The sequence below is a fragment of the Conger conger genome, chromosome 5 (assembly GCF_963514075.1).
Source record: "Conger conger chromosome 5, fConCon1.1, whole genome shotgun sequence".
NCBI lineage: Eukaryota > Metazoa > Chordata > Actinopteri > Anguilliformes > Congridae > Conger > Conger conger.
This window is the reverse complement of record NC_083764.1, coordinates 47669055-47683187: the sequence shown is the minus strand read 5'-3', so window position 1 is coordinate 47683187 and position 14133 is coordinate 47669055. Positions and strand designations below refer to the sequence as shown.

Sequence of the window (14133 nt, the reverse complement as noted above, 5' to 3'; positions counted from 1 at the left end):
CACATGCTAAGCATTAGCTGCTGCTTCAAGGATTTGAAACGTGTGAAAAAAAATTCCCTATGTGCAAAAAAGTCATTGCTTAAATTACAATTCTGACATCATCACTGTAACAAAACCCACAAAACTTAAACGAGCTTACAATGCCTGTCCATCACAAGGGGTTTGCATAGATTATTTCGAAGCTCTGCTATGCTGCTCTTAAGCCCTTGAATAACAGCCAATTAAAACAGGAAATGGCACATGCAAGAGGGGTTAGTCAGCTGGATGGAACTCGAAAAGCTTTCACTCAACAAAGACTGACACAAACAAAACAATTATGAGGCACAATCTCTTCCCGTCAGTGACGGTAATGGAGGACGAATAGAGTAAACAACAGAGAGAATATGAGAATATGAATAAGCTCCCTTATGCTAATAACCTTTTCTAAACTCAGGGAACATTCTTTTGGTTGCGTCAAGTGGCGCCCAAGGTAAGCTAAAGATGTCTCAAGAGACCATGAAGCTCACAAAAGTGTGCTGTCCGTGCAAAATGAAACTGACCTCTCAGACTCTGACTCTCAGGCAATATCTGATCTGTTGTGTCACACTGTCTCCATGAGCTTGAGCAGATACACACTGTGGTTTCCACAGCATTATGAAAGGCAGGATAAAGAGTGTGTGGGGGTGAGAGTAAGGTGTGATATGGGCTTTGAGTTCTTCCAAGAAACTATCCCCAGCTTGCAGTTTGGTCACGTAATTTAATTTGTGCTGTTTGTTTGTTTGTTTTTTTATAAGGCTCAATAACAGGGTTACACAGGAAGTTGAGACTCAGTTACTGGTGTGATACTGCGCACACTTGCAAACTTTAGTAACTTAAGTAACCCAAGCTATATCCTTTGCGGTCTTTTGAAATGATACCCCCTGCACCCGCCACATATTTTACTTGCAAAAAACTGCAGAGGAACAGAAGACGCGATAATATAATTCTAATGGAACCAGGAGTGGAATGCGGAGGCCCAGACCAGCAAGACTGGCTGTGCATCACCCTTCGCTTGTCTCTCATCTGGGCCAATCAGAAGGGCTCCACCGTGATTACAGAGGCTGCAGTCTCTGGACTCCACCAAACCACTGCGTCCCCACATGCACACACACAGCCACATGAGCAGAACAGGGTGCAGGAGGAGCAGGGTATGTTTACAGCAGAGGAGGGGGGGGAGGGGGAACGTCAGGGCTTTGGTAGAACGGGGAGCGTCAGATTTCCCGGGTGGGGCCTGATTTCCGGAGAAGCGATGTTTCTGAGAGATTTGAGGCCCGTGACGCACGTCGGAGGCAGCCGCTGAAGCTGGAGGACCCGGAGCGGAGGGCGGGACTCGGGGGAGTAATTTGACACCGCTCAGCGAACTGCCACCCGGTTCTGCGAAGCCAGGGACGGGGGTTTACTGGCACACTGTCAAACAGCCTACTCACTTTTCATTAAGGAAAAAACAAACCAACGTTTTGCCCAGAAACTTAGAGAAATGACCACCCTTTCAGTCGACTCCAGGAGCTGAGAGTGACTTCATAAAAATAAAAATAAAATTATATCTATAGAATTCCATGACAAAAAAATCCCCTATGTGATCAAAAATAACATTCAATCTTATGCACGTTCAATTGAGGCATTATTGGACCACCAAATATTTTGATAGATTCAGAACTGACAAGATCATACTAGATGCAGAATCAGCTCCTGGGGGTGATGCACCATATGCACAGTACTGTGCAGAAGTCTTAGGCACCTGTATAACATTCTGTCCAGATAATATTTAAAAAAAAATAATTCAATGAAAGGTCCTAAATAAACATATTTTGAGTAATTTGGCAGAATAGTTAAAAACTGAATCAAATCAATATTTTTTGTGATCACCCTTCAGCGTTAAAACTGCATCACTTCTCTGAGATATAGAATTGCAGGACAGCATTGGCTAAGACAATCAGCAGGGTAGTTGTTCCAAGCATGTTGGAGAACTTGCCACAGTTCTTCTACAGGCTTTGTTTGGCTCCATGCTTCTGATCTGAGACAGCCTTGATCACGTTTTTATGCAAAAAGTAGTAAATTGCTTACAGTAATATGTTTCCAAATATTCATTTTCCAAAAGATTAAATTTTACAGAGACATTTTTGTATTTCATTAAAAAAAAGTTACATATTACTGTAAACAATTGACTACTTTTTACATAAAAACTTGATCAAGGCTGTCTGAGATCAGAAGCAAGGAGCCAACCAAGTCTGCAGAAGAACCGTGGCAAGTTCTCCAACATGCTTGGAACAACCTCCCTGCTGATTATCTTATAGAACTGCAGGACAGCGTTGGCTATCTCAGAGAAGTGATGCAGTTTTAACGCCGAAGGTATTGATTTGATTCAGCTTTTAACTATTCTGTCAAATTACTAAAATGCAATGTAAAATGTATAGTAAGGTTATTTTTGAAAGAACCTTATCTGTACAGAATACAGGTGCCTAAGACTTTTGCACAGTACTGTATGAAATAAAGTCTAGGGTGCCCAAGACTTCTGCACAGTACTGTATATCGCAGTCGCTTTGACAGGATGTAGCCTTCTTCAGAAGAGATATTTATGAGAAGTGTGCATCATGCCTATACAATGCAGAAGTAGCATAATATATTATGCAGAAGAAAACAATGGCCATTACCAAGGAATTCATCAGGGAACGATTCTCAGAAATCACGTCAGAAGAAAGCCTGTAGATTTCAGGCGCAAGGTGTGTATTATACTCACTGCATTTCTCAAAAACAGGTAAAGCAGGTATTTTGGCAGACGGCCAATGCGTTTATGTGAGTATGTGTGTGGGGTGTGGATCTGTCTCAGTGTGTGTGTGTGTGTCTGTGTGTGTGGTGGGTGTACGTGCGTGAGTATGTGAGTGTGTATGTGAGAGTGTGCATTTGTGGCGAGTGTGTGTGTGTGTGTGTGTGTGTCTGTGTGTGTCTGTGTGTGTGGTGGGTGTACGTGCGTGAGTATGTGTGTGTGTATGTGAGAGTGTGCATTTGTGGTGAGTGTGCGTGGGTAAGGGATAAATCCTGTTTGTTTACAGAAGGGGGCCAGAGGAAGAAGCTGTTGTCCTTGGACAGGACGTGGCTCCTCTCTGGCGTTAGCCTCATAAACCAGCTCACCGTGAGCCTTCCTGTAGCTGCAAGTGAAGTTGAAAAATAATACCTCCAAAGTCCAAGAGGCACCAACTACTACAGTATATAGACTGACACTACTGTCCCACTCAATACACTGTCCTACAGACACACACTATACTGTCCTACAGACACACACTATACTGTCCCACAGAGACAAACTATACTGTCCCACAGAGACACACACTACTGTCTCAGACACACACTAGACTGTCCCACAGACACACACTATACTGTCCCACAGACACACACTAGTGTCTCATACACACAATATAATGTCCCACAGAGATACTTACTATACTGTCCCACAGACACACAATATAATGTCCCACAGAGATACTCACTATACTGTCCCACAGACACACAATATACTGTCCCACAGACACACACTATACTGTCCCACAGACACACACTAGTGTCTCATACACACAATATAATGTCCCACAGAGATACTTACTATACTGTCCCACAGACACACAATATACTGTCCCACAGAGATACTCACTATACTGTCCCACAGACACACAATATACTGTCCCACAGACACACACTACAGTCTCAGACACACAATATACTGTTCCACAGAGACACACACTACTGTCTCAGACACACACTATACTGTCGCAGAGACTCACTATACTGCCCCACAGACACACACTATACTGTCCCACAGAGACACACACTACTGTCTCAGACACACAATATACCGTCCCACAGACACACACTATACTGTCCCACAGACACACACTAGTGTCTCATACACACAATATAATGTCCCACAGAGATACTCACTATACTGTCCCACAGACACACAATATACTGTCCCACAGACACACACTATACTGTCCCACAGACACACACTAGTGTCTCATACACACAATATAATGTCCCACAGAGATACTTACTATACTGTCCCACAGACACACAATATACTGTCCCACAGACACACACTATACTGTCCCACAGAGACACACACAATACCGTTCCACAGACACACTATACTGTCCCACGCTGATGTCTGACAGTCCCCTATAACACACACGTTGAATTCACTCCAGCAGGCCACGCGCAGGCAAAGGCACGACGCTGCCTCTACAGGAATTAAAACAGAGAGACCTGACTCATTCAGTTAGCGCCGACGCACGTCACTTTCATCAAGCTCACCGAGGCATTTGCGGCAGGATAACTCGATGAGGAGGCCATAATCTAATAGAGCGGACAAACTGGGCTTCTGTTCCTCTCTCATGGGGCAGCAGAGATGAGACCAAGGCCAGATATGGAACATTCGCTCACATGCCTTTTTAAACTGCAATATTTCCCTGACTCATATCGGACGAGCATTACCATTCTTTAAATATCCCCACGCACAAGAGAAACAGTCTGCTCTAACGCAGTCGCAAGAGGTTTTTATCCGCCTAAAGAAGCTGTAACAGAGCCTCTCTAAAGCACACGCATGGCTGACCTGTGACACTAGGATATGAGAAGTTATGTGAAATCTTCCTCAGCTTAATCGAATTGTTAAAATGCCCAATGTTCTTAGAGCTTTTAATACTGCAAACAAGGTTCTACCATGCATCACAGTTTGTCGTTACATTTACTAGTGAATGTTTACCTTTCAACGCTTTTGAGATGCACTTCCTGTAAATTGCATTTTGCTAAATAATGACCGTTTTGGCAATCATAATGACTATTATTGCAATTATGATCATTGTCATTATCACATTGGGTTTCCTTCATTACTACAGTGAAAAAATCCTGTGCTAACAGTACAGAAAGCAGGGACGTGTTTACAAGCAGGCTGCAGTTCCCGGCAATGGAGTGGTGTGTCTCTGTGTCCCCACTGAGGTGACAGGGGCAGACACTATATTTGGGCATATAAACTGAACAGTGAACGAACTACCCATACACGGTTTAGACAGCCTTGCCATTGTAAATTTTAGCAGTTTGTCGGTGCACATTAGCCTTGGTTGGCAGCATCTGTGGCACGCGCCTTCCAGAGAGATGCCACACGCCTCGGGATGACTAGAGGCGCCCAGTAAATGCACAAGCTGAAGCTGAAGTGTATCTGGTTTATGCTGCAGCAAGACAATGATCCAAATGAAAGCAAGTCCACATCTGAATGACTGAAAAGAAACAAAATTCAGGTTTTGGAGGGGCGTAGTCAGAGTCCTGAACCCAATAGAGATGCTTGGGCAGGATCTAAAACAAGTTCATTACTAACCTTTAATAACAGTTAATTCACAAAAAACCTACCAGTTTTGTCTGAATTAAAGCAGTTCTGTGAAGAAGATAGATGCAGACTGCAGTAGATGCATCGAGTCACCTGACGGTAGCGGCACTATATCTCAGCAGTTCATTAGCCAACATTAACATACTATCTATTCATACAGCTGCGTATATGCATATGTATTCTGTGTTAAGAACCATGCCGAAGGGCATGATAACAGTGTTCCAGCTGGGATTTGAACAAGTACCCTCCGAGTTACAAGGCATTGCAACAGCCATTATTCTGCTCTGCATTCAGGGGACATCCCAACAGACACAATGATGTGTCCATCCAAACCAGCCAACAGAAGAGCCTGTTACCCTCAAAGTCAACATGTCTTCCTTTTATTTTCTTTAATATTCATAATATCAACCAGAACTTTGTCCTCACAGAGCTTGATATTTCTTCACGCCCCCCTTCCGGCCGTGTTACGTCCTTTGAGGTAGGCACATGCTGTTCCTCAGGAGCTGGGTGCCGCGCACGTGTCGTTCCGGAGAGTTTTGCAGAGACTGTGAGGCTCTGAACCCTGCCTGAGTTCAGCACATGTTTACTGTACATCCCACCGCGCATAATCACTGTATATCACCTCCGGACATGAGCCTGCGCAGACCCCGCTGGTCGCCGTGGCAACGCGGGCAGGGGGGACCAAGAGGCTGGAGGCCTGGGCTCCCCGAAGCGGAGGGGCACCGCTCTCCCTACGGCCCGCCCACCGGTCCCAGGGTAGTCTCTTAATTAGCGAGTGAAAAACAATCAGCGCTTCGGGGCAGGTTACGACCAGGACGGAAAAAACAGGAAAAACCTGCTCTCCTTTCCTGCCCGAAAAGGGTGTTTTGGTTGGCGTGGAAGATTGAGCCCTCGCAGCATTGCAGGAAATCAGTTTTTCCTTTTCCTCATTGTCTGTGCAGACGCAGACACGCGGGGGTTCACATTACATCACAGGTTATTCGTCACGATGGGTTCTTAATGAAGTGCGGATGTCCTACATGTACTAACAGGAAAAACCACAGAAATGATTTCTGAAAAAAGGCTGTCAATTAAAATAAAAAAGGAGCTCAAAATTGCTTTCCAGATCAACAATAAATTTCTAATAAATATGTGGCAAAAAAAAAAAGAAAAAGAAAGTGTACTCGCACTAAACGTCAACCCTCCAACGTCATTGGCTTCATTTACCAAAACTCAGTGCGGCCAGCAATGGTCTTGCTGTGGTTTAATAATCATGTTACAAACAAACTAATTTCCATGAATTTTGCTGATTACGGTTTACTTAGCACTTGACCTCAGGGCACCGAGGAAACGCACATGGTGCAGATTCCAACAAAGCTTCTTTTTCATTCACTCACGCTAAAGAATAGCCGAGCCAGAAGGGTATTTCTCCCCCCACATACCTGGTCGCACGGAAAGAATAAAGGCTGTTCTTATTTACCGCCACCTGAACAACACTCCTCTACCTCCACAGGAAGCTGCAGTGTGTTGGTACGCACAGGGGAGGAAGTCGACACAAGCCACATGCAGGCGTGCTGACGTCAATGGAGGCTTCGGCTCCCGTGAAGCAGGGCTCGCCAACGACTGACAGGAACCCCCTTACCGCAGCCCAGCAAACTAACAAAGGTGTCTCTGTCTGCTGCCCCCACCCCGCGGCAGTCCTTCCTGCTTCAGCAGTCGTCGACCGCGGTCCCCAAGCCCGCTTTGGCCAGCGGCCTAACAGCCGTGCTCCTCTGGGCCTAACAAGATGGCTGCCTGGCACAACTTCTGGCTCGATGTGTTTTTATGCCCTCAACGGCACCCTGGGTGCAGACGGCCGTGTTTTGCTTGATTTTACTACCGAAGTGAACTCTGTTCTACCCTCCAAACTGAGATTTGCTCCAATGGACCCATTTCAGTTAAGATTGCTTATCCCCAAAGCCCCTGGACTGAGTTGAAAAATACAATTTGTTTTTGAAAACAGTTTTTAAAAGTGAGTGAAACAAAGAGGGAAAAAAAAGGTACAGGTGATCCTTGAACCCTGGTCTCCTGCATGAGAGGCATTTTCTCCAACCACAGCACCAAATCTGTTAGGAGCCAGAGCTACCTTTGCCAAAAATATAGGCGCAAGATTATCCTTTTGACATAAGTGTCTGACCCCAGGGTGCTGTTTCGGGCAAGTAAATAGCTAGCCTGCTCCTCTGGGCCGAAGAAGATGGCTGCTTGGCACAAGGACCTCTGGAGGGGCAACAGCACTGCTAGATGTGACAGGCTGCCCTGGTTCAGTTCTCACAGCGCTGACACTGTCCATTTCAAAGGTACAGTACTGTGATAACTGAAGCCAGATAACGCGGTACAGAACGGACCACCTTGCTTTTCTGTACGACGCTACCTTTCCAGAGACACATCCTTGCAAAAGTATGTTAAATCAATTTTGACAATTCCCAAATGTTGTTTACAGTTGTATATTAAATCTAGCTGTGTAATTGCTAAACATCATTCTGATCTTATCAGTTTTACGTTGACGGGAGCTGGACGCAAATTTGATTAACTAAATGATTACACACACATCCATGCCGGCCTGAACGTACGCATATGCATGCCGGCACGTATCTCAGCTGGATCACATACACCCTCTGTCCCACAACCCCATTGTCCTGCTAATTTCAGAGGGTGCATGCTTGTGGAGTCTGCCACACAAACAGGCCTGTTATTACTGAGCACCACTGTTGTTCAAGGGTGCAATGGGGATTTCAACTGCCAACCCCAGAGCAAGATCTATTCTAAATATGATACTACATTGCTACCCGCATACTGTTCAGTAAGCACTATCAACGTCTGCCGAAACCTACTTCAGTGACATTGCAGATAATGACAAAGCTAAATTCTCCAGGTCAAACTCTGCATGACCATGTTCTTTTTCCCACACTGGGGAAGCACATACTGTGCAGTTGTGGCATACCAGAAGGAACTTACAAAGGACATAGAGAAATATTGTTTTGCAATTCCACATTTGAATGGCTGAAAAGAAACACAATTTTTGTTTTGGAGTGGCCTAGTCAAAGTCCTGACTTGAACCCAACAGAGATGCAGGACCTGAAACAAGCTCAGAAACCTAGCGATTTGTCTGAATTGAAGCAGTTCTGCAAGGACGTGTGAGCCAAAAATCCTCCACAGCGATGTGAAAGACTGATGTTAAATCATAAGAAGCCTTTGGTTGCAGTCATTGCTGCAAAAGGTTGTGGAACCAGTTATAATGTTCAGGAAGCAATTGCTTTTTCACATGGGTGAAATGCATGTTCAATAAATATTCATTTAAATTAATGAATGAATGGTAAAAATATATTAAATACATTTCAAAATATGTTTGGTCTACTCAGGTTGTTTGTCTCAAGAACCATTAAGTGTGAAAAATATACAATGATAAAAGGAATCAGGACGGGGCAAACCTTTTTCACAACACTGCACACACAAGATGAACCACAATGTTCCAACATCCAACCAGTTTTACAACTAACCCTGTGCAATCTTGATGTTATCATCTTCTCAACAAATGCCCACGTTTCCTCTAAATCAAAGCCTTTGCGTCTCCCCTTACACCAAAGCTTCTTCTGGGCGACATCCTGGTGGGCTTACCTGGCAAGCAGACTTTGGTGGCCTGGGGTTGGCTGGCTGCAGGGGACCGCCTGGGGACACATACAAGACCGACCTCAGGCAAACCCCAACTATGTAAGCCCCCCGAACTCACACCCAACTGTACAAACTGCTGCATTACCAACAGCAAAAATCAGCAGCGGTCACAGTGGTGACAACACAAGGTGGGTAGAGGTGTAACTGCAATTCATTCAGATGACCCCAGGTAAGTGCGTCCTTCTTGGAACTGTGATGAGGATGTTGACATCTGAGAGGCATTATTACTCAACTCCATAAAGCCAAATGTGCAGGTACACTCACAGACATGAGCAGAAAAGCACGTATACATATAAAAATGCCATGTCTGCACAAATGTTAACATGCTGGTGTAAACATGAGCGCAGACACATAGCATGAACACATTTGTAAATATGTATATATATATATATATAATTATATATATACGCAGGCACACAAACACACTGGCAACGATGCACGTATACACACACAAGACAGACTTATTTCAAGACAATTTCACAATTACCAAAAACAAGCTAATATTTTCTACTTGAGAAAAAAAAACAAGTATCATTACAAGACAAAAAAAAAAAGTTTGTTTTTGCAGTGCAAAAAATTAGGTATTTTCAGTATATGTTCCAATTTTAGAACACTGGGACATCTCTTGACATACAAAAGTGCAACAGTACAGCACTATACAGGTCTAAGTATAGTGCCAGGATGTGACTTTAGCTTGAACGCAGAGACTGCCCTCTAGTGACCAACTATTTTGAGCACAGAATGGAGCACTTGAATTTTAGTTCATATATTTTAAGAAAATCTGTCATCTCTAGGTAATTTGATCACTTCCTTCTGATAATTCCAACTGCAATTGATGGGCTGTCACTGTGTTAAGTCATGACACGGTAGGGACATGGATGAGCCTCATGGCCTGGCATGACTGTGGCTGGTAGCTCCATAGTGCGATATGCAATTGGTGGTTACATCGGCCAGGGAATTGGAGGGTTCAGTTGGATAGGGCTCTGCATGCATCGTTACCTAGTTACCCCTGCTAGTGAAATGGGCGATTTTCAATTCAACTGAAAAAATAACATTAACAAAATTGAAAACTGCATGTTACTTACTTGTTAGACGCACACTGTACATTGGTCAGGACGGTGATGTTGTTCCGTACACTTCGAAGGCTTGCAAGTACCTACAAAGAACCGCAAACATGAAAAAAATTAATGAAAAAGGAAATGTATGAATAAAATGTCCATTAAATATGCACCACCAGATATGCCTTTGAGACTCAATGGAAACTGCAACAACTATGTTGTCAGTGGAAAAGAGTCATATTTACCTGAGCAAAGGGAGTAACTATCAGATCATCCCCATGTCTGCGAATAAAACAAATAAATGTTAGTCTAGTTTTGTGAGTTCATCCCAAATTATTACAAATTGTACAAGGATGGCAAGTTTTCAGCTATAAGAAACCAATGGAAATAGTTATAAAAACAGACCCAAAACCAGAGTTTAGCAAGTTTGTATTCATATATTCGCTTACTTTCACATTTTTCTCAAGATTTTGGCAGAGAAAAATCAACTGTTTTCAGGGGGCAGGACACTACAGTCAAATAGGAGGAAGGCACAGTTGTCAGCTTAGAATTATAAGGTTATATCTGATGTTTTTGACAAAATTGAGTTAGGTAGACATTCTTTATCATTAGGTGTTTTGTCTGTGTGGTGTTATTTATACATTTAAAAAAATGTTTAAATTGGGTTTAATGTTTGAAAATATGGAAAGTTCTATCTCCAAAAGCAAATCATTCACAAATGTGAACAAATGTAGATACACCAATCAGAAGTTACCTCTTAGACATAGTCCATATTCTCACAATATATTACGGTAGGCAGTTAGCAGCAATGATAGCACACAATAAAAAATTGACATGACTGTTGCACTTTTTAATGATTGGGGTAGCATTGATGAGTAAGTAGGGATTGAAGGGTTCACCCAAGCTAATCACTCTGCTGGTTTACCAAAGAAAGAAAGATGTACATTACTGTGCAAAGGTCTTAGGCACCCTCATATTTGATATAAACTTGGTCTTAGATATTCAGGTTTTTTTGTTTGTTTGTTTTCTACATTAGTGGGTCAGCAAAAAAATGAAAATTTTTGATTTCCAAACATTAATTCCTCCAAAAATTAAATGTTACAGTGATTTTTTTTTTTGCATTTTTTTAATAAAGTAACATAAAGTAATGGACCCCTTTTCAGGTAAAAAGCTATCTGGGATTACCTGGACAGCCAGAACCAAGGGAGACAACCAAAGTCTGCAGAAGAACTGTGGCAAGTTAACCAATATGTTTGGCACAACCATCCAGCTGATTTTCTTAAGAGCACAACAGTTGTCGTATAAGTTAGCTAATGCTAAAGGTCAACAACTACTTTTATAGATCATTTGTTGAATATTGTAAGTTCAGACCAATTTTCCTTTAAGAACCACTCCCCCGTAATTCATCAATACAATGTCAGATAGAACCTTCTAGAACCAAACACCGATCGAGCCTTAGAATCCGGTCTGGTCAATCCACTTTTTGACCATCTTAAAAGTACCACTTCTAATCATCCTAAGATTTTGCAATTTTACACTCCAAGTACATTTGGGCTGCTAACCTTGTTGAGCTAAAACAATGAAATACACTACATACCAGCTGGACTATAAAAAGCAGTGATGCTCAATATCTCAGGAGTGCATACTAAGCTTACGCGGTCCTGTGGGTCATTTAATTTCCGCAGTTTGTAAACCACATAAGACGCAGTGCACATAAACATTCTGGGTGGCTGTTCCCTGGCCGCCCCCCCGAGAGGAAGGGGAGTGTGGGAAAAGCAGGCGGGGCTTACAGCTCGCTGACGATGGACGAGTTGCGGGACATGGACTTGGGCGAGAGGTCGTAGTCGCTGTCGGAGCGGTACAAGAAGGACTCCCGGCGCTGGCTGTGTCCTGGGAAGTTTGTGTGCAGGACCAGGCCAGACCCAGGGGATGCCTGAGGGTCCAGGGGGCTGCAGCTGGTGGAAGGGCCATTCTCCACATCAAAGCTGGAACAGAACGACACACAAACAAACCTCTGAGTGTCAACCTCGTTACACACAGCAAAACGGCTAACATTAGCCAACCTCACAATACACGGCATAACAGCAAATGCTGACAACAAATGCTATTCATTCCTAATAACAATTAGGAATGACAACGGTCCTGTATTAACCAAGTATCAACCCAGTGGCTGAGGTACATGACTGGGACCCGAGTTACATTGCTCCAGGGGGGATTGTCCCCTGCTTAGTCTAATCAACTGGAAGTCGCTTTTCTATAAAAGCATCAGCTAAATAACCAATTATTCGTAATTATTTGAACACTTCCCCATTTTAAGCTAAAAATTGTTTGCACCATACATGATCCGCTGCATAACATATTTCCCTGCGTCCTGATAGCACCATAAATTTGTATGATTTACCCTGAAAAGCAAAGCAGATAAAATGGCACTCCTGCAATAAAATAAAAAAATAAAAAAACATTCAAATTTGGGTTTCTATCTGGTTAATGTACAGTGCAAATGTCAGACATATTGACACAGGACTAAATCTGAAATGGACAACCTTCAGTAAATATCTTCTGTATGTACTTTGCACACAATGAAAGGGCACTGAACAGGAGGTGAGAGGGGACTCATTAGCAAATATTTGGAAGAATGAACTCCAGGTAAAAGTGCTGCAGTAAGCTTTAGCAAAGGAAAATGCAACAGAAGATCCACTCACAAAAAAATTGAGTGAAGCTGTAAAAAAACTGCTGGAGGAAAATAAGCAAATCCAAATATGGAAAGGTCGAGCCTGGAATACACTGTAGGCCTCCTTACCATAACATACTGTAATATAACAACATGAAAAGAACAGGCCATTCAGCCCAACAATGCTCTGCTTTTCTTATGAATAACAGGCACCTAGCACTCACCATTTATCAACAAACTAGATGGTATCTAATGCCTGGTCTTGAAACCCCCAGACAGGGGACTACTCCCTGTGAGAAGAAATGCTTCTTAATGTCTGTGCGGAATTTACCTTTCGCTAATTTCAATGCATGCCCCCTTGTTCTACTGACAGAGCTCAACTTGAAAAATCTCTTGTAGTTCACTTTATTAGTCCTGATTATGAATTTAAAAGCCTCAATCAAATCGCCCCCAAATCTCCTATAATAAACTTTAAGAGATTAAGCATCTAAGTCTTTCCTCATAACTTTCGTCACCAGGAACAAATTCAGCAGGCCTTCTTTGAACCATTTCCAAGGCCCCTATATCTTTCTTTGAGTATGGTTGACTTTAATTTGGAGGGATTCCACTCACTTCTGGAGTCTGCTTAAATCTTCCTTTGAAAACCTCAGACAGGCCGTTCTTACAATGGAGCAGCACACACCATCCATAGACAACATGTTTTCATTCAAAACAGGGACAAAAACATCCCATGCAATGACATGCTGGCTCAGGTCACCAAAACATGCCTCAGTTCCTTGAACTCCGGTGACAGCACTAAAAAGAGCTCTTCGTGGAAGTTCTGGGAGCTGGGACTCTGCAGGCTTTTCCATGGGGGTGGAAGTTGAAGATGTGGACATGCCCCCAGGAGACAAGCTTCAGACATTTTCTTTCAAGGTTTCCCAGGAAGTTGGATTGTCCCCTCCCCCACTCCAACCCAAATCCATATAACCATGAAGCAAAAATCACCCAGCATCAAATAAACCCAGAAACATATTTGATATCAAATAAATCAAACTGAAAACTACTTCAAGGGAGGGTCCCAAGGATGAGGATTTCTTCTGTTGAGAATGGGAACAGGCTGTAATGCGCTATCTGAAAATGTCCAGCTGTGCGAGGGTTTCAAGCCAAAATCATGGAAAACAAAATATAAATGTTAATACGTGGAAAGACATTAAATCTAGGTCATATGCCATACGACATTTCAAAATAAATCAACTTCTTATTTGTTGCAAAATACTGCCAAAAATGCTTCAACTAGCAAATGCTTCAAGGCATTAACCCAAAAGAACCTTGTACACAAAAGATTT

General features: G+C 43.0%; 1 protein-coding gene across 2 annotated transcripts in view; it reads right to left on the bottom strand.

Moving 5' to 3' along the window:
• The window catches only part of LOC133129740 (cAMP-specific 3',5'-cyclic phosphodiesterase 4B-like), a 114543-nt gene that overhangs the window by 23345 nt on the left and 77065 nt on the right, over positions 1 to 14133 (bottom strand). For both annotated transcript variants that reach the window (XM_061244011.1, XM_061244012.1), the window contains 4 exons: positions 11925 to 12119; positions 10380 to 10416; positions 10162 to 10232; positions 9023 to 9072 (listed from right to left, as the gene is read on the bottom strand). In XM_061244011.1, the coding sequence (XP_061099995.1) occupies positions 9023 to 9072; positions 10162 to 10232; positions 10380 to 10416; positions 11925 to 12119 (353 nt within the window). The remainder of the gene's footprint in view (positions 1 to 9022; positions 9073 to 10161; positions 10233 to 10379; positions 10417 to 11924; positions 12120 to 14133) is intronic.